The sequence below is a fragment of the Salmo salar genome, chromosome 02 (assembly GCF_965601325.2).
Source record: "Salmo salar chromosome 02, fSalSal1, whole genome shotgun sequence".
Taxonomy (NCBI): domain Eukaryota; kingdom Metazoa; phylum Chordata; class Actinopteri; order Salmoniformes; family Salmonidae; genus Salmo; species Salmo salar.
The window spans coordinates 7,968,974-7,992,409 of NC_138292.1; the positions used below are offsets into that span (position 1 = coordinate 7,968,974).

General features: G+C 48.1%; 1 protein-coding gene across 1 annotated transcript in view; it reads right to left on the minus strand.

The window, feature by feature from the left end:
* The window catches only part of LOC106573589 (neurobeachin-like protein 2), a 138,038-nt gene that overhangs the window by 51,014 nt on the left and 63,588 nt on the right, over window positions 1-23,436 (minus strand). Inside the window, exons 17-25 of the mRNA XM_082968540.1 lie at window positions 23,078-23,197; window positions 18,395-18,725; window positions 17,424-17,506; window positions 15,964-16,056; window positions 15,293-15,470; window positions 14,578-14,741; window positions 7,987-8,263; window positions 4,172-4,260; window positions 1,474-1,652 (exon numbers count right to left, since the gene is read on the minus strand). Coding sequence (XP_082824666.1) covers window positions 1,474-1,652; window positions 4,172-4,260; window positions 7,987-8,263; window positions 14,578-14,741; window positions 15,293-15,470; window positions 15,964-16,056; window positions 17,424-17,506; window positions 18,395-18,725; window positions 23,078-23,197 — 1,514 coding nt within the window. The remainder of the gene's footprint in view (window positions 1-1,473; window positions 1,653-4,171; window positions 4,261-7,986; window positions 8,264-14,577; window positions 14,742-15,292; window positions 15,471-15,963; window positions 16,057-17,423; window positions 17,507-18,394; window positions 18,726-23,077; window positions 23,198-23,436) is intronic.

Here is a 23,436-nt window from a genome sequence, read left to right on the forward strand (position 1 = left end):
CTGAACACATGTTAACTGATCTATAGCAGGGGTAAAGCTGAACACATGTTAACTGATCTATAGCAGGGGTAGAGCTGAACACATGTTAACTGATCTATAGCAGGGGTAGAGCTGAACACATGTTAACTGATCTATAGCAGGGGTAAAGAGCTGAACACATGTTAACTGATCTATAGCAGGGGTAAAGAGCTGAACACATGTTAACTGATATATAGCAGGGGTAGAGCTGAACACATGTTAACTGATCTATAGCAGGGGTAAAGAGCTGAACACATGTTAACTGATCTATAGCGGGGGTAAAGAGCTGAACACATGTTAACTGATCTATAGCAGGGGTAGTGCTGAACACATGTTAACTGATCTATAGCAGGGGTAGAGCTGAACACATGTTAACTGATCTATAGCAGGGGTAGAGCTGAACACATGTTAACTGATCTATAGCAGGGGTAGAGCTGAACACATGTTAACTGATCTATAGCAGGGGTAAAGAGCTGAACACATGTTAACTGATCTATAGCAGGGGTAGTGCTGAACACATGTTAACTGATCTATAGCAGGGGTAGAGCTGAACACATGTTAACTGATCTATAGCAGGGGTAGAGCTGAACACATGTTAACTGATCTATAGCAGGGGTAAAGAGCTGAACACATGTTAACTGATCTATAGCAGGGGTAGAGCTGAACACATGTTAACTGATCTATAGCAGGGGTAGTGCTGAACACATGTTAACTGATCTATAGCAGGGGTAGAGCTGAACACATGTTAACTGATCTATAGCAGGGGTAGAGCTGAACACATGTTAACTGATCTATAGCAGGGGTAGAGCTGAACACATGTTAACTGATCTATAGCAGGGGTAGAGCTGAACACATGTTAACTGATCTATAGCAGGGGTAAAGAGCTGAACACATGTTAACTGATCTATAGCAGGGGTAGTGCTGAACACATGTTAACTGATCTATAGCAGGGGTAGAGCTGAACACATGTTAACTGATCTATAGCAGGGGTAGAGCTGAACACATGTTAACTGATCTATAGCAGGGGTAGAGCTGAACACATGTTAACTGATCTATAGCAGGGGTAGAGCTGAACACATGTTAACTGATCTATAGCAGGGGTAGAGCTGAACACATGTTAACTGATCTATAGCAGGGGTAGAGCTGAACACATGTTAACTGATCTATAGCAGGTGTAAAGAGCTGAACACATGTTAACTGATCTATAGCAGGGGTAGAGCTGAACACATGTTAACTGATCTATAGCAGGGGTAAAGCTGAACACATGTTAACTGATCTATAGCAGGGGTAAAGAGCTGAACACATGTTAACTGATCTATAGCAGGGGTAGAGCTGAATCCAGAAACTATCTTGTTCATTGTCCAGAAATATAAAATATCATTTAAGTTATTATTGATTCCCAACTTTTCGAATCGATACAGATTCCCTCAATCGACTAATGGAAGTCATCCCTACCTGAGAGGGGGGCGGGAGGAGGAGGGGTCCAGGGAGCTGTGGGTGCTGGAGCCTGCCAGGGAGGGACCACGAGACTCATAGGACTCCTTCATATAGAGCTTAGTTAACACATCCTGCCAGCCTGGCTGACGGGCCAGCTGACGAACATAGTCCTCATTGTCATAGATCAGGTAGAAGAGCTGGGAGATGGAGAGAGAGAGAGAGAGAGAGAGAGAGAGAGAGAGAGAGAGAGAGAGAGAGAGAGAGAGAGAGAAGCGATGGAGAGAGAGGGGGCATAAGGCGAGGGAGAGAGCAGGGGGAAAGAGAGAGAGGGAGAAGGGGAGAGAAAGATAAAAACAGGGAACAATCAAGCCTTTAGCTGCCCAATAGTCTATACCTGTAGCTGCCCTATAGTCTATACCTGTAGCTGCCCTATAGTCTATACCTTTAGCTGCCTTATAGTCTATACCTGTAGCTGCCCTATAGTCTATACCTGTAGCTGCCCTATAGTCTATACCTGTAGCTGCCCTATAGTCTATACCTGTAGCTGCCCTATAGTCTATACCTGTAGCTGCCCTATAGTCTATACCTTTAGCTGCCCTATAGTCTATACCTGTAGCTGCCCTATAGTCTATACCTGTAGCTGCCCTATAGTCTATACCTGTAGCTGCCCTATAGTCTATACCTTTAGCTGCCCTATAGTCTATACCTGTAGCTGCCCTATAGTCTATACCTTTAGCTGCCCTATAGTCTATACCTGTAGCTGCCCTATAGTCTATACCTGTAGCTGCCCTATAGTCTATACCTGTAGCTGCCCTATAGTCTATACCTTTAGCTGCCCTATAGTCTATACCTTTACCTTTAGCTGCCCAATAGTCTATACCTTTACCTTTAGCTGCCCTATAGTCTATACCTTTAGCTGCCCTATAGTCTATACCTTTACCTTTAGCTGCCCTATAGTCTATACCTTTAGCTGCCCTATAGTCTATACCTTTAGCTGCCCTATAGTCTATACCTTTAGCTGCCCAATAGTCTTTACCTTTAGCTGCCCTATAGTCTATACCTTTAGCTGCCCTATAGTCTATACCGTTATCTTTAGCTGCCCTATAGTCTATACCTTTAGCTGCCCTATAGTCTATACCTTTACCTTTAGCTGCCCTATAGTCTATACCTTTACCTTTAGCTGCCCTATAGTCTATACCTTTAGCTGCCCTATAGTCTATACCTTTAGCTGCCCAATAGTCTATACCTTTAGCTGCCCAATAGTCTATACCTGTAGCTGCCCTATAGTCTATACCTTTAGCTGCCCTATAGTCTATACCTTTAGCTGCCCTATAGTCTATACCTTTAGCTGCCCAATAGTCTATACCTTTAGCTGCCCTATAGTCTATACCTTTAGCTGCCCTATAGTCTATACCTTTACCTTTAGCTGCCCTATAGTCTATACCTTTAGCTGCCCTATAGTCTATACCTTTAGCTGCCCTATAGTCTATACCTTTAGCTGCCCTATAGTCTATACCTTTAGCTGCCCAATAGTCTATACCTGTAGCTGCCCTATAGTCTATACCTTTAGCTGCCCTATAGTCTATACCTTTAGCTGCCCTATAGTCTATACCTTTAGCTGCCCAATAGTCTATACCTTTAGCTGCCCTATAGTCTATACCTTTACCTTTAGCTGCCATATAGTCTATACCTTTAGCTGCCCTATAGTCTATACATTTAGCTGCCCTATAGTCTATACCTTTAGCTGCTCTATAGTCTATACCTGTAGCTGCCCTATAGTCTATACCTGTAGCTGCCCAATAGTCTATACCTGTAGCTGCCCAATAGTCTATACCTTTAGCTGCCCAATAGTCTATACCTTTAGCTGCCCTATAGTCTATACCTTTAGCTGCCCTATAGTCTATACCTTTAGCTGCCCTATAGTCTATACCTTTAGCTGCCCTATAGTCTATACCTTTAGCTGCCCTATAGTCTATACCTTTAGCTGCCCAATAGTCTATACATGTAGCTGCCCTATAGTCTATACCTTTAGCTGCCCTATAGTCTATACCTTTAGCTGCCCTATAGTCTATACCTTTAGCTGTCCAATAGTCTATACCTTTAGCTGTCCAATAGTCTATACCTTTAGCTGCCCTATAGTCTATACCTTTAGCTGCCCTATAGTCTATACATGTAGCTGTCCAATAGTCTATACCTTTAGCTGCCCTATAGTCTATACCTTTAGCTGCCCTATAGTCTATACCTTTAGCTGCCCTATAGTCTATACCTTTAGCTGCCCAATAGTCTATACCGTTATCTTCAATTGTACTATACTTAGTAATGACCTGAGAGAATGTGAAGATATACAGTGGAGGGGAAAGAGGACAGTGGAGGGGAAAGAGGACTAAAGGAGGGGAAAGAGGACTAGAGTAGGGGAAAGAGGACTAGAGTAGGGGAAAGAGAACTAGAGGAATGGAAAGAGGACTAGAGAAAGGGAAAGTGGACAAGTGGAGGGGAAAGAGGACTAGAGGAGGGGAAAGAGGAGAGGACTAGGGGAAAGAGGACTGGAGGAGGGGAAAGAGGACTAGAGGAGGGGAAAGAGGACTAGAGGAGGGGATAGAGGAGGGGAAAGAGGACTAGAGGTGGGGAAAGAGGACTAGAGGTGGGGAAAGAGGACTAGAGGAGGGGTTAACAGGATAGTGGAAGGGAAAGAAGATTAGTGTAGGTAGGGACTGACCTTGCGACAGACGTCCAGACGGACAGTGAGCTCAGCACGGTGGGACAGATGGACCACAGCCAGCAGGTCTCTGAAGTTAGGAGTGGCATCTACACAAAACAATGACAATCAGAAGTACACAGTAAAGTATATCCCCAATAGATATACATACTATAGGAACAACAAGGAGAGGGGTTATACACAGTAAAGTATACTGCTCAAAAAAATAAAGGGAACACTAAAATAACACATCCTAGATCTGAATGAATAAATTAATCTTATTAAATACTTTTTTCTTTACATAGTTGAATGTGCTGACAACAAAATCACACAAAAATAATCAATGGAAATCCAATTTATTAACCCATGGAGGTCTGGATTTGGAGTCACACTCAAAATTAAAGTGGAAAACCACACTACAGGCTGATCCAACTTTGATGTAATGTCCTTAAAACAAGTCAAAATGAGGCTCAGTAGTGTGTGTGGCCTCCATGTGCCTGTATGACCTCCCTACAACGCCTGGGCATGCTCCTGATGAGGTGGCGGACGGTCTCCTGAGGGATCTCCTCCCAGACCTGGACTAAAGCATCCGCCAACTCCTGGACAGTCTGTGGTGCAACGTGGCGTTGGTGGATGGAGCGAGACATGATGTCCCAGATGTACTCAATTGGATTCAGGTCTGGGGAACGGGCGGGCCAGTCCATAGCATCAATGCCTTCCTCTTGCAGGAACTGCTGACACACTCCAGCCACATGAGGTCTAGCATTGTCTCGCATTAGGAGGAACCCAGGGCCAACCGCACCAGCATATGGTCTCACAAGGGGTCTGAGGATCTCATCTCGGTATCTAATGGCAGTCAGGCTACCTCTGGCGAGCACATGGAGGGCTGTGGGGCCCCCCAAAGAAATGCCACCCCACACCATGACTGACCCACCGCCAAACCGGTCATGCTGGAGGATGTTGCAGGCAGCAGAACGTTCTCCACGGCGTCTCCAGACTCTGTCACATGTGCTCAGTGTGAACCTGCTTTCATCTGTGAAGAGCACAGGGCGCCAGTGGCGAATTTGCCAATCTTGGTGTTCTCTGGCAAATGCCAAACGTCCTGCACGGTGTTGGGCTGTAAGCACAATCCCCACCTGTGGACGTCGGGCCCTCATACCACCCTCATGGAGTCTGTTTCTGACCGTTTGAGCAGACACATGCACATTTGTGGCCTGCTGGAGGTCATTTTGCAGGGCTCTGGCAGTGCTCCTCCTGCTCCTCCTTGCACAAAGGCGGAGGTAGCGGTCCTGCTGCTGGGTTGTTGCCCTCCTACGGCCTCCTCCACGTCTCCTGATGTACTGGCCTGTCTCCTGGTAGCGCTTCCATGCTCTGGACACTACGCTGACAGACACAGCAAACCTTCTTGCCACAGCTCGCATTGATGTGCCATCCTGGATGAGCTGCACTACCTGAGCCACTTGTGTGGGTTGTAGACTCCATCTCATGCTACCACTAGAGTGAAAGCACCGCCAGCATTCAAAAGTGACCAAAACATCAGCCTGGAAGCATAGGAACTGAGAAGTGGTCTGTGGTCCCCACCTGCAGAACCACTCCTTTATTGGGGGTGTCTTGCTAATTGCCTATAATTTCCACCTGTTGTCTATTCCATTTGCACAACAGCATGTGAAATTTACTGTCAATCAGTGTCGCTTCCTAAGTGGACAGTTTGATTTCACAGAAGTGTGATTGACTTGGAGTTACATTGTGTTGTTTAAGTGTTCCCTTTATTTTTTGGAGCAGTGTATATACCCTATAGACATACAGTTGAAGTCGGAAGTTTACATGCACTAAGTTGACTGTACATACAAACAGTTTGGAAAATTCCAGAAAATGATGTCATGGCTTTAGAAGCTTCTGATAGGCTAAATGACATCACTTGAGTCAATTGGAGGTGTACCTGTTGATGTATTTCAAGGCCTACCTTCAAACTCAGTGCCTCTTTGCTTGACGTCATGGGAAAATCTAAAGAAATCAGCCAAGACCTCAGAAAACAAATTGTGGACCTCCACAAGTCTGGTTCATCCTTGGGAGCAATTTCGAAACGCCTGAAGGTACCACGTTCATCTGTACAAACAATAGTACGCAAGTATAAACACCATGGGACCACACAGCCGTTATACCGCTCAGGAAGGAGACGCGTTCTGTCTCCTAGAGATGAACGTACGTTGGTGCGAAAAGTGCAAATCAATCCCAGAACAACAGCAAAGGACCTTCTGAAGATGCTGGAGGAAACAGGTACAAAAGTATCTATATCCACAGTAAAACGAGTCCTATATCGACATAACCTGAAAGGCCGCTCAGCAAGGAAGAAGCCACTGCTCCAAAACCGCCATAAAAAAGCCTGACTACGGTTTGCAACTGCACACAGGGACAAAGATCGTACTTTTTGGAGAAATGTCCTCTGGTCTGATGAAACAAAAATAGAACTGTTTGGCCATAATGACCATTGTTATGTTTGGAGGAAAAAGGGGAGGCTTGCAAGCTGAAGAACACCATCCCAACCGTGAAGCACGGGGGTGGCAGCATCATGTTGTGGGAGTGCTTTGCTGCAGGAGGGACTGGTGCACTTCACAAAATAGATGGCATCATGAGGGAGGAAAATTATGTGGATATATTGAAGCAACATCTCAAGACATCAGTCAGGAAGTTAAAGCTTGGTCGCAAATGGGTCTTCCAAATGGACAATGACCCCAAGCATACTTCCAAAGTTGTGGCAAAATGGCTTAAGGACAACAAAGTCAAGGTATTGGAGTGGCCATCACAAAGCCCTGACCTCAATCCTATAGAAAATTTGTGGGCAGAACTGAAAAAGCGTGTGCGAGCAAGGAGGCCTACAAACCTGACTCAGTTACACCAGCTCTGTCAGGAGGAATGGGCCAAAATGAACCCAACTTATTGTGGTAAGGTTGTGGAAGGCTACCCAAAATGTTTGACCCAAGTTAAACAATTTAAAAGGCAATGCTACCAAATACTAATTGAGTGTATGTAAACTTTTGACCCACTGGGAATGTGATGAAAGAAATAAAAGCTGAAATAAATCAATCTCTCTACTATTATTCTGACATTTCACATTCTTAAAATAAAGTGGTGATCCCAACTGACCTAAAACTATCATTTTTACTAGGATTAAATGTCAGAAATTGTGAAAAACTGAGTTTAAATGTATATGGCTAAGGTTTATGTAACTTCCGACTTCAACTGTACATACTATAGGAACAACAAGAAGAGGGGTTATACACAGTAAAATATATCCTCTATAGATATACATACTATAGGAACAACAAGGAGAGTGTTTATACACAGTAAAATATATCCTCTATAGATATACATACTATAGGAACAACAAGGTTATAGTTGAGACTGTTTCATGTTGACATTTCAGCTCTAAAGCCTTTCTGAAGACTAGCCATCAATACAAGAATAAAACGCATTGTAAAAGGATGACTGTACAGGAACACAGGACAAAAACAGACCTGGCATTTTTATGAATTTTTTTAATTTAACCTTTATTTAACTAGGTAGGCCAGTTGAGAACAAGTTCTCATTTACAACTGCGACCTGGCCAAGATAAAGCAAAGCAGTGCGACAAAAACAACAACACAGAGTTGTTGGCACCCAAATAGCACCCTAGTCCCTATATAGTGCACTACTTTTGGCCAAAGCCCTATGAGAACCCTAGTCCCTATATAGAGCACTACTTTTGACAGGGCACTATGGGCCTTAGTAGTTTACTAGACTGTATAAAGGGAATAGGGCTCCATTTGGGACATGAGCAGAGGCTATATGAGGCCTACCTGTAGCGAGCACCTGCTCATACAGACAGCGCACGGTGGTCATGGTTACGGGGACGTCTCCTAGGAAACAGACAAGACCCAGGTATCCAAAATCCTTCAACTTGACACGTTGCTTGGCGCGCTCAGACACTCGTTCACTCTTCAGGATCTTGTACAGAACCTGCGTCAACGACCAAGGAGGAGAGCAGGAGATTTGTGTTTGATGAGATTTCAACAACACTGACCTACGGCTCAGATAAACTAGGAAAGATGGGGAGATTGTGTATTGAGTGTATGACTAGGTAAAACTCTGAACATAGAATGGCTATAGTTGCAGTATCTTCGGTAAATTCCCCAACATGCACCGGTTAGTGTGATGTGGTGGTAGTGTGATGTGGTGGTGGTGTGATGGTGGTGTGATGTGGTGGTGGTGTGGTGTGGTGGTAGTGTGATGTGATGGGGGTGTGATGTGGTGGTGGTGGTGTGATGTGGTGGTGGTAGAGTGATGTGGTGGTGGTAGAGTGATGTGGTGGTGGTAGAGTGATGTGGTGGTGGTGGTGTGATGTGGTGGTAGTGTGATGTGGTGGTGGTGGTAGTGTGATGTGGTGGTGGTGTGGTGTGGTGTGGTGGTGGTAGTGTGATGTGGTGGTGGTGGTAGGTGTGATGTGGTGGTGGTGTGGTGTGGTGTGGTGGTGGTTTGATGTGGTGGTGGTAGTGTGATGTGGTGGTGGTGGTGTGATGTGGTGGTGGTGTGATGTGGTGGTGGTGTGATGTGGAGGTGGTAGTGTGATGGTGGTAGTGTGATGTGGTGGTGGTGGTAGTGATGTGGTGGTGGTGGTAGTGATGTGGTGGTGGTGTGATGTAGTGGTGGTGTGGTGGTAGTGTGATGTGGTGGTAGTGTGATGTGGTGGTGGTGTGATGTGGTGGTGGTAGTGATGTGGAGGTGGTAGTGTGATGGTGGTAGTGTGATGTGGTGGTGGTAGTGTGATGTGGTAGTGGTGTGATGTGGTGGTGGTGTGATGTGGTGGTGGTAGTGTGATGTGGTAGTGGTGTGATGTGGTGGTGGTGTGATGTGGTGTGGTGGTGGTGTGATGTGGTGGTGGGAGTGTGATGTGGTGGTAGTGTGATGTGGTGGTGGTAGTGTGATGTGGTGGTGGTAGTGTGATGTGGTAGTGTGGTGTGGTGGTAGTGTGATGTGGTGGTGGTGTGATGTGGTGGTAGTGTGATGTGGTGGTAGTGTGATGTGGTGTGATGTGGTGGTGTGATGTGGTGGTGGTGGTGTGATGTGGTGGTGGTGTGGTGGTGTGATGTGGTGGTGGTGGTGTGGTGGTGGTGTGATGTGGTGGTGGTGGTGTGATGTGGTGGTGGTGGTGTGATGTGGTGGTGGTGGTGTGATGTGGTGGTGGTGGTGTGATGTGGTGGTGGTAGTGTGATGTGGTGGTGGTAGTGTGATGTGGTTGTGTGATGTGGGTAGTGTGAGTGTGGTGGTGGTGTGATGTGGTGATGTGATGTGCTGGTGGTGTGGTGGTAGTGTGATGTGGTGGTGGTGTGATGTGGTGGTGGTAGTGTGATGTGGTGGTGTGATGTGGTGGTGGTGTGATGTGGTGGTGGTGTGATGTGGTGGTGGTGTGATGGTGGTGGTGTGATGGTGGTGGTGTGATGGTGGTGGTGTGATGGTGGTGGTGCGATGTGGTGGTGATGGTAGTGTGATGTGGTGGTGGTGTGTGGTGGTGGTGGTGTGATGTGGTGGTAGTGGTGTGATGGTGGTGTGATGTGGTGGTGGTGGTGCAATGTGGTGGTGGTAGTGTGATGTGGTGGTGGTGTGATGTGGTGGTGGTGGTAGTGTGATATGGTGGTGGTGGTGGTAGTGTGATGTGGGGGTGTGTAGTGTGATATGGTGGTGGTGGTGTGATGTGGTGGTGGTAGTGTGATATGGTGGTGGTAGTGTGATGTGGTGGTGGTGTGATGTGGTGGTAGGTGTGTATGCGGTGTGATGGTGATGTGGTGGTGGTGGTGGTGCGATGTGGTGGTGGATGTGCGATGTGGTGGTTGTGCGATGTGGTGGTGGTCGTGTGATACGGTGGTGGTGGTAGTGTGATAAGGTGGTGGTGGTAGTGTGATGTGGTGGTGGTCGTGTGATATGGTGGTGGTGGTAGTGTGATGTGGTGGTGGTGGTCGTGTGCTGTGGTGGTGGTAGTGTGATGTGGTGGTGGTAGTGTGATATGGTGGTGGTGGTAGTGTGATGAGGTGGTGGTGGTAGTGTGATGTGGTGGTGGTAGTGTGATGTGGTGGTGGTAGTGTGATGTGGTGGTGGTGGTGTGATATGATGGTGGTGGTAGTGTGATGTGGTGGTTGGTGGTGTGGTGGTGGTGGTAGTGTAGATATGATTGGTGGTGGTAGTGAGATGTGGTGGTGGTAGTGTGATGTGGTGGTGGTGGTGGTGTGATGTGGTAGTGTGATGTGGTGGTGGTGATGGTGGTAGTGTGATGTGGTGGTGGTGATGGTGGTAGTGTGATGTGGTGGTGGTAGTGTAATGGTGGTGGTGGTGGTGTGATGTGGTGGTAGTGTGATGTGGTGGTGGTGGTAGTGTGGTGGTGGTAGTGTGATGTGGTGGTGGTGTGATGTGGTGGTGGTGTGATGTGGTGTGATGGTGGTGTGATGTGGTGGTGGTGGTGCGATGTGGTGGTGGTTGTGCGATGTGGTGGTGGTAGTGTGATATGGTGGTGGTAGTGTGATATGGTGGTGGTAGTGTGATGTGGTGGTGGTGGTAGTGTGATATGGTGGTGGTGTGATGTGGTGGTGGTAGTGTGATGTGGTGGTGGTAGTGTGATATGGTGGGGGTGGTAGTGTGATGTGGTGGTGGTGGTGGTGTGATGTGGTGGTGGTAGTGTGATATGGTGGTGGTAGTGTGATGTGGTGGTGGTGTGATGTGGTGGTGGTAGTGTGATGTGGTGGTGGTAGTGTGATGTGGTGGTGTGATGTGGTGGTGGTAGTGTGATGTGGTGGTGGTGTGATGTGGTGGTGGTGTGATATGATGGTGGTGGTAGTGTGATGTGGTGGTGGTGGTAGTGTGATGTGGTGGTGGTGGTGGTGTGATGTGGTGGTGGTGGTAGTGTGATGTGGTGGTGGTGGTGTGATGTGGTGGTGGTGGTAGTGTGATGTGGTGGTGGTGGTAGTGTGATGTGGTGGTGGTGTGATGTGGTGTGATGGTGGTGTGATGTGGTGGTGGTGGTGCGATGTGGTGGTGGTTGTGCGATGTGGTGGTGGTAGTGTGATATGGTGGTGGTGTGATGTGGTGGTGGTAGTGTGATATGGTGGTGGTCGTAGTGTGATATGGTGGTGGTGTGATGTGATGGTGGTGTGATGTGGTGGTGGTGGTGATGTGGTGGTGGTGGTGGTGTGATGTGGTGGTGGTAGTGTGATGTGGTGGTGGTAGTGTGATGTGGTGGTGGTAGTGTGATGTGGTGGTGGTGTGATGTGGTGGTGGTGGTAGTGTGATGTGGTGGTGGTAGTGTGATGTGGTGGTGGTAGTGTGATGTGGTGGTGGTGTGATGTGGTGGTGGTGTGATGTGTTGGTGGTGTGATGTGTTGGTGGTGGTGGTGGTGGTGATAGTGTGATGTGGTGGTAGTGTGATGTGGTGGTGGTGGTAGTGTGATGTGGTGGTGGTGGTAGTGTGATGTGGTGGTGGTGGTGGTGTGATGTGGTGGTGGTGGTAGTGTGATGTGGTGGTGGTAGTGTGATGTGGTGGTGGTAGTGTGATGTGGTGGTGGTGGTAGTGTGATGTGGTGGTGGTAGTGTGATGTGATGTGGTGGTAGTGTGATGTGATGTGGTGGTGGTGTGATGTGGTGGTGGTGGTAGTGTGATGTGGTGGTGGTGGTGGTAGTGTGATGTGGTGGTGGTGATGGTGGTAGTGTGATGTGGTGGTGGAAGTGTAATGGTGGTGGTGGTGGTGTGATGTGGTGGTGGTGGTGTGATGTGGTGGTGGTGGTAGTGTGGTGTGGTGGTGGTAGTGTGATGTGTTGGTGGTGGTAGGGTGATGTGGTGGTGGTCAGTACCCTAGTGAGCATGGCTCCTATAATGGGTCAGTACCCTAGTGAACATGGCTCCTATAATGGGACAGTACCCTAGTGAACATGGCTCCTATAACGGGACAGTACCCTAGTGAACATGGCTCCTATAACGGGCCAGTATCCTAGTGAACATGGCTCCTATAACGGGCCAGTACCCTAGTGAGCATGGCTCCTATAACGGGCCAGTATCCTAGTGAACATGGCTCCTATAACGGGCCAGTACCTTAGTGAACATGGCTCCTATAATGGGCCAGTATCTTAGTGAATTTGGCTCCTATAACGGGCCAGTACCTTAGTGAACATGGCTCCTATAATGGGCCAGTTCATCCTTAGTGAACATGGCTCCTATAACGGGCCAGTACCCTAGTGAGCATGGCTCCTATAATGGGCCAGTATCCTAGTGAACATGGCTCCTATAACGGGCCAGTACCTTAGTGAGCATGGCTCCTATAACGGGCCAGTATCCTAGTGAACATGGCTCCTATAACGGGCCAGTACCTTAGTGAACATGGCTCCTATAATGGGCCAGTATCTTAGTGAGCATGGCTCCTATAACGGGCCAGTACCTTAGTGAGCATGGCTCCTATAATGGGCCAGTATCCTAGTGAACATGGCTCCTATAACGGGCCAGTACCTTAGTGAGCATGGCTCCTATAATGGGCCAGTACCCTAGTGAACATGGCTCCTATAATGGGCCAGTATCCTAGTGAACATGGCTCCTATAACGGGCCAGTACCTTAGTGAGCATGGCTCCTATAATGGGCCAGTACCCTAGTGAACATGGCTCCTATAACGGGCCAGTACCCTAGTGAACATGGCTCCTATAATGGGCCAGTACCTTAGTGAGCATGGCTCCTATAATGGGCCAGTATCTTAGTGAGCATGGCTCCTATAACGGGCCAGTACCTTAGTGAGCATGGCTCCTATAATGGGCCAGTATCCTAGTGAACATGGCTCCTATAACGGGCCAGTACCTTAGTGAGCATGGCTCCTATAATGGGCCAGTACCCTAGTGAACATGGCTCCTATAATGGGCCAGTATCCTAGTGAACATGGCTCCTATAACGGGCCAGTACCTTAGTGAGCATGGCTCCTATAATGGGCCAGTACCCTAGTGAACATGGCTCCTATAACGGGCCAGTACCCTAGTGAACATGGCTCCTATAATGGGCCAGTACCTTAGTGAGCATGGCTCCTATAACGGGCCAGTACCTTAGTGAGCATGGCTCCTATAATGGGCCAGTACCTTAGTGAGCATGGCTCCTATAATGGGCCAGTACCTTAGTGAGCATGGCTCCTATAACGGGTCAGTACCTTAGTGAACATGGCTCCTATAACGGGCCAGTACCCTAGTGAACATGGCTCCTATAATGGGCCAGTACCTTAGTGAGCATGGCTCCTATAATGGGCCAGTACCTTAGTGAGCATGGCTCCTATAACGGGTCAGTACCTTAGTGAGCATGGCTCCTATAACGGGCCAGTACCTTAGTGAGCATGGCTCCTATAACGGGTCAGTACCTTAGTGAGCGTGGCTCCTATAATGCTGGGTCAGTACCTTAGTGAGCATGGCTCCTATAATGGGCCAGTACCTTAGTGAGCATGGCTCCTATAACGGGCCAGTACCTTAGTGAGCATGGCTCCTATAACGGGTCAGTACCTTAGTGAGCATGGCTCCTATAATGCTGGGCCAGTACCTTAGTGAGCATGGCTCCTATAACGGGCCAGTACCTTAGTGAGCATGGCTCCTATAGTGGGCCAGTACCTTAGTGAACATGGCTCCTATAACGGGCCAGTACCTTAGTGAGCATGGCTCCTATAATGCTGGGTCAGTACCTTAGTGAGCATGGTTCCTATAACGGGCCAGTACCTTAGTGAGCATGGCTCCTATAACGGGCCAGTACCTTAGTGAACATGGCTCCTATAACGGGCCAGTACCCTAGTGAACATGGCTCCTATAGTGGGCCAGTACCCTAGTGAGCATGGCTCCTATAACGGGTCAGTACCCTAGTGAACATGGCTCCTATAATGCTGGGTCAGTACCTTAGTGAGCATGGCTCCTATAACGGGCCAGTACCTTAGTGAGCATGGCTCCTATAACGGGTCAGTACCTTAGTGAGCATGGCTCCTATAACGGGCCAGTACCTTAGTGAGCATGGCTCCTATAACGGGCCAGTACCTTAGTGAGCATGGCTCCTATAACGGGTCAGTACCTTAGCGAGCATGGCTCCTATAACGGGCCAGTACCTTAGTGAGCATGGCTCCTATAACGGGTCAGTACCTTAGTGAGCATGGCTCCTATAATGGGCCAGTACCTTAGTGAGCATGGCTCCTATAACGGGTCAGTACCTTAGTGAGCATGGCTCCTTAGTGAGCATGGCTCCTATAACGGGTCAGTACCTTAGTGAGCATGGCTCCTATAACGGGCCAGTACCTTAGTGAGCATGGCTCCTATAATGCTGGGTCAGTACCTTAGTGAGCATGGCTCCTATAACGGGTCAGTACCTTAGTGAGCATGGCTCCTATAATGGGCCAGTACCTTAGTGAGCATGTTTCCTATAATGGGCCAGTACCTTAGTGAGCATGGCTCCTATAATGCTGGGTCCGTGGCAGTTCAGTAGACTCTCCTGGTTGACAGGGTGATGACGAATCAGATTCTTCACCATCAGCAGGAAGGCTGCTACACTGTTCCTCTCCAGCCGACCATCTGACACACACACACACACACACACACAAATGAATTGAGGTAAAATAAGCCTATTGAGTACGATAACGCTTCATCAGTGTTCACGGAGCACCATTTCCACAATCAAAATGTCCAAACTACTAAATTCAATCAGTATTCCCAGTAACGTAGCTCTTTAACACCCACTGACCTTGCAAAGTAGGTTAATTAAGCACTAAGGCCCAAGGGGGTGTGATATAAGGCCAATATACCACGGCTAAGGGCTGTTCTTAAGCACGACACAACAAGGTGCCTGGATACAGCCCTTAGCCGTGGTCTAGGGGCCATATACCTCAAACCCCCTGAGGTGCCTTATTGCTATTAGAAACTGGTTACGAATGTAATTTGAGCAGTAAACAAGTATACCTGCGGGTATATTGTGGCTGAAATGGCTGAAATGCTGTTTCAGCCAATTAGCATTCAGGGCTGGAACCCCCCAGTTGATAATACAGTATAATATCTGTCTCTGTATTATCTCCAACACACACATACAGCAGTACAAACACACACTGGACCCTGTACAGGCTACTGACCGGAGGACTTGCCCAGTGGCAGCAGCATGCCGACAGGCCCCCGGGAGGAGCTACAGGTTAGTTCTGGTCCCAGCAGGTCTGACGTCTCCTGACCTCCTCCCTCCACCTGCTCTGCCTCACACACCTGTTCCAGGAGGGGCAGTAGAACCCCCATTCCCCCCACTGTGTTCAACACATCCTACAGGGATACACACAGAGACATACATACATACACACACACAGTCACACACAGAGACATACATACATACACACAGTCACACACAGAGACATACATACATACACACAGTCACACACAGAGACATACATACATACACACAGTCACACACAGAGACATACATACACACAGTCACACACAGAGACATACATACATACACACAGTCACACACAGAGACATACATACATACACACAGTCACACACAGAGACATACATAGACACATACATACATAGAGAGACACACACACACAGTCAGACACAGAGACATACACACAGTCAGGCACAGAGACATACACACAGTCAGGCACAGAGACATACACATAGACAAAGTCTTGTCACTCGAGGAACCCTCACCTAAACACAGTGATGTTGTCAGAGCCAGGTCCAACTAGTTTACTGAGCTCTTGGTTAACAAAGACCGTAGCAACTGTTGGAGGGAGATTGAATAGCAACACACCTTGATGTCCCAGTTCACCACCCTGTGGCCTGTCAGTCTGCCATCATACTGGTGGTTAGGAGACAGGTCCACACAGATCTGACTCTTGAAGGCCTGAGACAAATACAAGTGTTTTAATGACAGCGTTACTACCCGTTGTTGCTCCAGCGTTACTACCCGTTGTTGCTCCAGCGTTACTACCCGTTGTTGCTCCAGTGTTACTACCCGTTGTTGCTCCAGCGTTACTACCCGTTGTAGCTCCAGTGTTACTACCCGTTGTTGCTCCAGCGTTACTACCCGTTGTTGCTCCAGCGTTACTACCCGTTGTTGCTCCAGCGTTACTACCCGTTGTTGCTCCAGCGTTACTACCCGTTGTTGCTCCAGCGTTACTACCCGTTGTTGCTCCAGCGTTACTACCCGTTGTTGCTCCAGCGTTACTACCCGTTGCTGCTCCAGCGTTACTACCCGTTGTTGCTCCAGCATTACTACCCGTTTTTAGTACAGCGCTACTACCCGTTTTTAGTACAGCGCTACTACCTGTTTTTAGTACAGCGTTACTACCCGTTTTTAGTACAGCGTTACTACCTGTTTAGTACAGCGTTACTACCTGTTTTTAGTACAGCGTTACTACCTGTTTAGTACAGCGTTACTACCTGTTTTTAGTACAGCGTTACTACCTGTTGTTACTACAGAGTTACAACTTGTTACTACCTGTTTTAGTACATTGTTACTAGTTGTTTTTAGTACATTGTTAATACCTGTTGTTACTACAGCATTAGTACTTGTTTTTAGTACATTGTTACTACCTGTTGTTACTACAGCGTTACTACTTGTTTTTAGTACATTGTTACTACCTGTTGTTACTACAGCATTACTACTTGTTTTTAGTACATTGTTACTACAGCGTTACTACTTGTTTTTAGTACATTGTTACTACCTGTTGTTACTACAGCGTTACTACTTGTTTTTAGTACATTGTTACTACCTGTTGTTACTACAGCATTACTACTTGTTTTTAGTACATTGTTACTACCTGTTACTACAGCGTTACTACTTGTTTTTAATACATTGTTACTACCTGTTGTTACTACAGCGTTACTACTTGTTTTGTACAGCGTTACTACCTGTTTTTAGTACAGCGTTACTACCTGTTTTTAGTACAGCGTTACTACCTGTTTTAGTACAGCGTTACTACCTGTTGTTACTACAGAGTTACTACTTGTTACTACCTGTTTTAGCACATTGTTACTAGTTGTTTTTAGTACATTGTTACTACAGCGTTACTACCTGTTGTTACTACAGCGTTACTACTTGTTTTTAGTACATTGTTACTACCTGTTGTTACTACAGCATTACTACTTGTTTTTAATACATTGTTACTACCTGTTGTTACTACAGCGTTACTACTTGTTTTTAGTACATTGTAACTGTGTTCTGGGAGGAGCCTGTGTCTGGGAGGAGCCTGTGAGGGAGCCACCCACCTGAGGAGTGTAGTAGAGAAGCAGTTTACTGTTGAGGTCCGACAGCTCTCCATCTGCCTTGAACAGGGACACATGGTTGGGGCCTGCGAGGCAGGGAGGGTTACAAGGTTACTATATATAGTGTGTTGGGTGTGTGTAGATAATGCAGAATGTATGGCCCTAGTGTGTGTGGCCTAGCTAGTGTGTGTAGTGTGTACTGTATACAATGTTCGGTCCCCCTGTAAATAAAACTACTAACTAGTAGGGGAGACAGAAGTAGAAGAGGGTAGAAGACAACAACTGGAGTCTGGCCAGTAGGCCTTAAACCATGTGGAACTGACCACCAAGTTACAGCCTTGTGTGTGTGGGAAGAGGGCTGCTTATATTATTGATGCTGTATGATGATGTGATATTCTATGTGAAGGCAGCAGCACTTTTTAATGTTCAGACCAATTACCCCTCAGGACAATAAAGTAAGTCCTAATCTTACCAGCAGCATATGCCCTTGGTGTGTGTGTATGTACCAGCAGTGTATCGGGCCTTGGTGTGTGTGTGTGTGTGTACCAGCAGCATATAGGGCCTTGGTGTGTGTGTATGTACCAGCAGTGTATCGGGCCTTGGTGTGTGTGTGTGTGTGTACCAGCAGCATATAGGGCCTTGGTGTGTGTGTATGTACCAGCAGTGTATCGGGCCTTGGTGTGTGTGTGTGTGTGTACCAGCAGCATATAGGGCCTTGGTGTGTGTGTATGTACCAGCAGTGTATCGGGCCTTGGTGTGTGTGTATGTACCAGCAGTGTATCGGGCCTTGGTGTGTGTGTGTGTGTACCAGCAGTGTATAGGGCCTTGGTGTGTGTGTGTGTGTACCAGCAGTGTATAGGGCCTTGGTGTGTGTGTATGTACCAGCAGTGTATCAGACCTTGGTGTGTGTGTGTGTGTGTGTGTGTGTGTGTGTGTGTGTGTGTGTGTGTGTGTGTGTGTGTGTGTGTGTGTACCAGCAGTGTATAGGGCCTTGGTGTGCGCTGGCTGCAGGGCCTCATGACAGATGAAGGCGGTCCCCAGGAGCCCATCCAGTGAGGTGGGCGTGCCCCACTCTGTGTCCTGCAGCCCGGCGGGGATGGTGTGGACGGGAGCGTCACGCAAGGGCCCAGACCCCCAGCGGCCCGCCGCAAAGGAGGCTGGGAAGGACTGGGAGCGGGTGATGGGGGGGGCGTGGGCGGGGAAGGCCATCTCTGCCGGGTGGAAGGAGGGGGGAGGCAGGGTGGGGGAGGTGGTGGTGGTGGTGGTACGGTGGCCTGCTGAGCCAATACAACAGGAGGTGAAAGGCTACAGGGGGAGGGAGTAGGGGGGAGGGAGTAGGAAGGGAGGAGGGAGGGAGTAGAGAGTGAATAAGAAAGGAGGGTGTATGGAGGGAGGGAGTAGGGAGTGAGGGAGTGAATAGGGAAGGAGGGAGTAGGGAGGGAGGAAGTAGGGAGGGAGGGTAGAGAGTGAATAAGAAAAGAGGGTGTAGGGAGGGAGGAAGGAGGGAGGGAGGAGTGAATAGGGAATGAGGGAGTAGGGAGGGAGGAATGAATAGGGAAGGAGGGAGTAGGGAGGGAGGAGTGAATAGGGAATGAGGGAGTAGGGAGGGAGGAGTGAATAGGGAAGGAGGGAGTAGGGAGGGAGGAGTGAATAGGGAAGGAGGGAGTAGGGAGGGAGGAGTGAATAGGGAAGGAGGGAGTAGGGAGGGAGGGATGGAGTGAATAGGGAAGGAGGGAGTAGGGAGGGAGGAGTGAATAGGGAATGAGGGAGTAGGGAGGGAGGAGTGAATAGGGAAGGAGGGAGTAGGGAGGGAGGAGTGAATAGGGAAGGAGGGAGTAGGGAGGGAGGGAGTAGAGAGTGAATAAGAAAGGTGGGTGTAGGGAGGGAGGAATGGAGTGAATAGGGAAGGAGGGAGTAGGGAGGGAGGAGTGAATGGGGAATGAGGGAGTAGGGAGGGAGGAGTGAATAGGGAAGGAGGGAGTAGGGAGGGAGGAGTGAATAGGGAATGAGGGAGTAGGGAGGGAGGAGTGAATAGGGAATGAGGGAGTAGGGAGGGAGGGAGAAGAGAGTGAATAAGAAAGGTGGGTGGAGGGAGGGAGTGAATAGGGAATGAGGGAGTAGGGAGGAAGGGAGAAGAGAGTGAATAAGAAAGGTGGGTGTAGGGAGGGAGGAAGGAGGGAGGGAGGAGTGAATAGGGAATGAGGGAGTAGGGAGGGAGGAGTGAATAGGGAAGGAATGAGTAGGGAGGGAGGGAGTAGAGAGTGAATAAGAAAGGAGGGTGTAGGGAGGGAGGGATGGAGTGAATAGGGAATGAGGGAGTAGGGAGTGAATAGGGAATGAGGGAGTAGGGAGGGAGGGAGTGAATAGGGAATGAGGGAGTAGGGAGTGAATAGGGAATGAGGGAGTAGGGAGGGAGGGGGTGAATAGGGAATGAGGGAGTAGGGAGGGAGGGAGTAGGGAAGAAGGGAGAAGAGAGTGAATAAGAAAGGTGGGTGTAGGGAGGGAGGAAGGAGGGAGTAGGGAGGGAGGAAGTAGGGAGTAGGTAGAGAGGGAATAAGAAAGGAGGGTGTAGGGATGGAGGGATGCAGTGAATAGGGAATGATGGAGTAGGGAGGGAGGGAGGGTGTAGGAAGGGAGGGAGGAGAAAGTTAGACATAAGTGTTACTGTTAGCTATCCACCCAGTCAGACCCAGTAGATCTACCAACAAGACATGTACCAACAAGACATGTACCAACAAGACATGCACCAACATGACATGCACCAACAACACATGTACCCACAAGAGATGCACCAACAAGACATGCACCAACAACACATGTACCAACAAGACATTTACCAACAACACATGTACCAACAAGAGATGCACCAACAAGACATGCACCAACAAGACATGCACCAACAAGACATGCACCAACAAGACATGTACCAACAAGAGATGAACCAACAAGAGATGAACCAACAAGAGATGAACCAACAAGAGATGCACCAACAAGACATGCACCAACAAGACATGCACCAACAAGACATGTACCAACAAGAGATGCACCAACAAGAGATGAACCAACAAGAGATGAACCAACAAGAGATGAACCAACAAGAGATGAACCAACAAGAGATGAACCAACAAGAGATGCACAGCAAGAGATGAACCAACAAGAGATGAACCAACAAGAGATGCACCAACAAGAGATGCACCAACAAGACATGTACCAACAAGAGATGAACCAACAAGAGATGCACCAACTAGAGATGAACCAACAACACATGCACCAACAAGAGATGAACCAACAAGAGATGAACCAACAAGAGATGCACCAACTAGAGATGAACCAACAACACATGCACCAACAAGACATGCACCAACAAGACATGTACCAACAAGAGATGCACCAACAAGAGATGTACCAACAAGAGATGCACCAACAAGAGATGAACCAACAAGAGATGCACCAACAAGAGATGCACCAACAAGACATGTACCAACAAGAGATGCACCAACAAGACATGTACCAACAAGAGATGCACCAACAAGAGATGCACCAACAAGACATGCACCAACAAGACATGCACCAACAACAAATGTACCAACAAGAGATGCACCAACAAGAGATGCACCAACAAGACATGAACCAACAAGAGATGAACCAACAAGAGATGCACCAACAAGACATGCACCAACAAGAGATGCACCAACAAGACATGCACCAACAAGAGATGCACCAACAAGAGATGAACCAACAAGAGATGCACCAACAAGACATGAACCAACAAGACATGAACCAACAAGAGATGCACCAACAAGACATGTACCAACAAGAGATGCACCAACAAGAAATGCACCAACAAGACATGCACCAACAAGACATGCACCAACAAGAGATGTACCAACAAGAGATGCACCAACAAGAGATGCACCAACAAGAGATGCACCAACAAGAGATGCACCAACAAGAGATGCACCAACAAGACATGCACCAACAAGACATGTACCAACAAGAGATGTACCAACAAGAGATGCACCAACAAGAGATGCACCAACAAGAGATGCACCAACAAGCGATGCACCAACAAGAGATGTACCAACAAGAGATGCACCAACAAGACATGTACCAACAAGAGATGCACCAACAAGCGATGTACCAACAAGAGATGAACCAACAAGAGATGCACCAACAAGAGATGAACCAACAAGAGATGAACCAACAACACATGCACCAACAAGAGATGAACCAACAAGAGATGAACCAACAAGAGATGCACCAACAAGAGATGCACCAACAAGAGATGAACCAACAAGAGATGTACCAACAAGAGATGCACCAACAAGAGATGCACCAACAAGAGATGTACCAACAAGAGATGCCCGGGACCAACAAGAGATGAACCAACAAGAGATGAACCAACAAGAGATGAACCAACAAGAGATGCACCAACAAGAGATGAACCAACAAGAGATGCACCAACAAGAGATGCACCAACAAGACATGCAATCAGACATGTTCAATCAGAGTTCCGAGTGTGCATTTCACTAGCCAATCTGTTGCAGGATGGCTAATGCAGCCGTAATGGACCCAGGATGGTTAATGCAGCCGTAATGGACCCAGGATGGCTAATGCAGCCGTAATGGACCCAGGATGGCTAATGCTGCCGTAATGGACCCAGGATGGCTAATGCTGCCGTAATGGACCCAGGATGGCTAATGCTGCCGTAATGGACCCAGGATGGCTAATGCAGCCGTAATGGACCCAGGATGGTTAATGCAGCCGTAATGGACCCAGGATGGCTAATGCAGCCGTAATGGACCCAGGATGGCTAATGCAGCCGTAATGGACCCAGGATGGCTAATGCAGCCGTAATGGACCCAGGATGGTTAAAGCAGCCGTAATGGACCCAGGATGGTTAAAGCAGCCGTAATGGACCCAGGATGGTTAATGCAGCCGTAATGGACCCTGGATGGTTAATGCAGCCGTAATGGACCCAGGATGGTTAAAGCAGCCGTAATGGACCCAGGATGGTTAATGCAGCCGTAATGGACCCAGGATGGTTAATGCAGCCGTGATGGACCCAGGATGGCTAATGCAGCCGTAATGGACCCAGGATGGCTAATGCAGCCGAATTGGACCCAGGATGGTTAAAGCAGCCGTAATGGACCCAGGATGGCTAATGCAGCCGTAATGGACCCAGGATGGCTAATGCAGCCGTAATGGACCCAGGATGGCTAATGCAGCCGTAATGGACCCAGGATGGCTAATGCAGCCGTAATGGACCCAGGATGGCTAATGCAGCAGTAATGGACCCAGGATGGCTAATGCAGCCGTAATGGACCCAGGATGGTTAAAGCAGCCGTAATGGACCCAGGATGGCTAATGCAGCCGTGATGGACCCAGGATGGATAATGCAGCAGTAATGGACCCAGCAAGACCTCAGGTTTAAACGGTTACCATGAAAACAGAACAGATGTAAAAGGTAAAAAAATCCAATAAATCTAACAAGAGAGAACTGATGATCATAAACCACTGTCTTTCAATTTTCTATGTCTGTCTTTCGCACTTTGCTCTCAGCCTATGTCCTATTCCAGACATATTTTGTCCTATTCCAACCATATTTTGCTTTCCAATTTAGTAAAGTCCTTCACCCCATTGTCTCAGTCTCTCACCTCATTGAGCGAGGGGAATCGGAGCTGGGCTGTCTTGCGCTGTTCTCCATCGATGTAGACGGTGACCAGATTCTGACCGAAGGGACGGCGGCCGGGAATATGGACTATACCCACAGAGTGCTGTGGGGAGGAGAAGAGAGAGAGAGAGGAAGAGAAAGGAGGAGAGCGAGAGGGAGAAGAGAGAGAGTGAGAGGGAGAAGAGAGAGAGCGAGAGGGAGGAGAGCGAGAAGAGAGAGCGAGAAGAGAGAGCAGGAGAGAGGGAGGAGAGAGAGCGAGAAGAGAGAGAGAGAGAGAGAGAGGGAGGAGGGGAGAGCGAGAAGAGAGAGACAGGGAGAGAGCGAGAAGAGAAAATAGTCTTT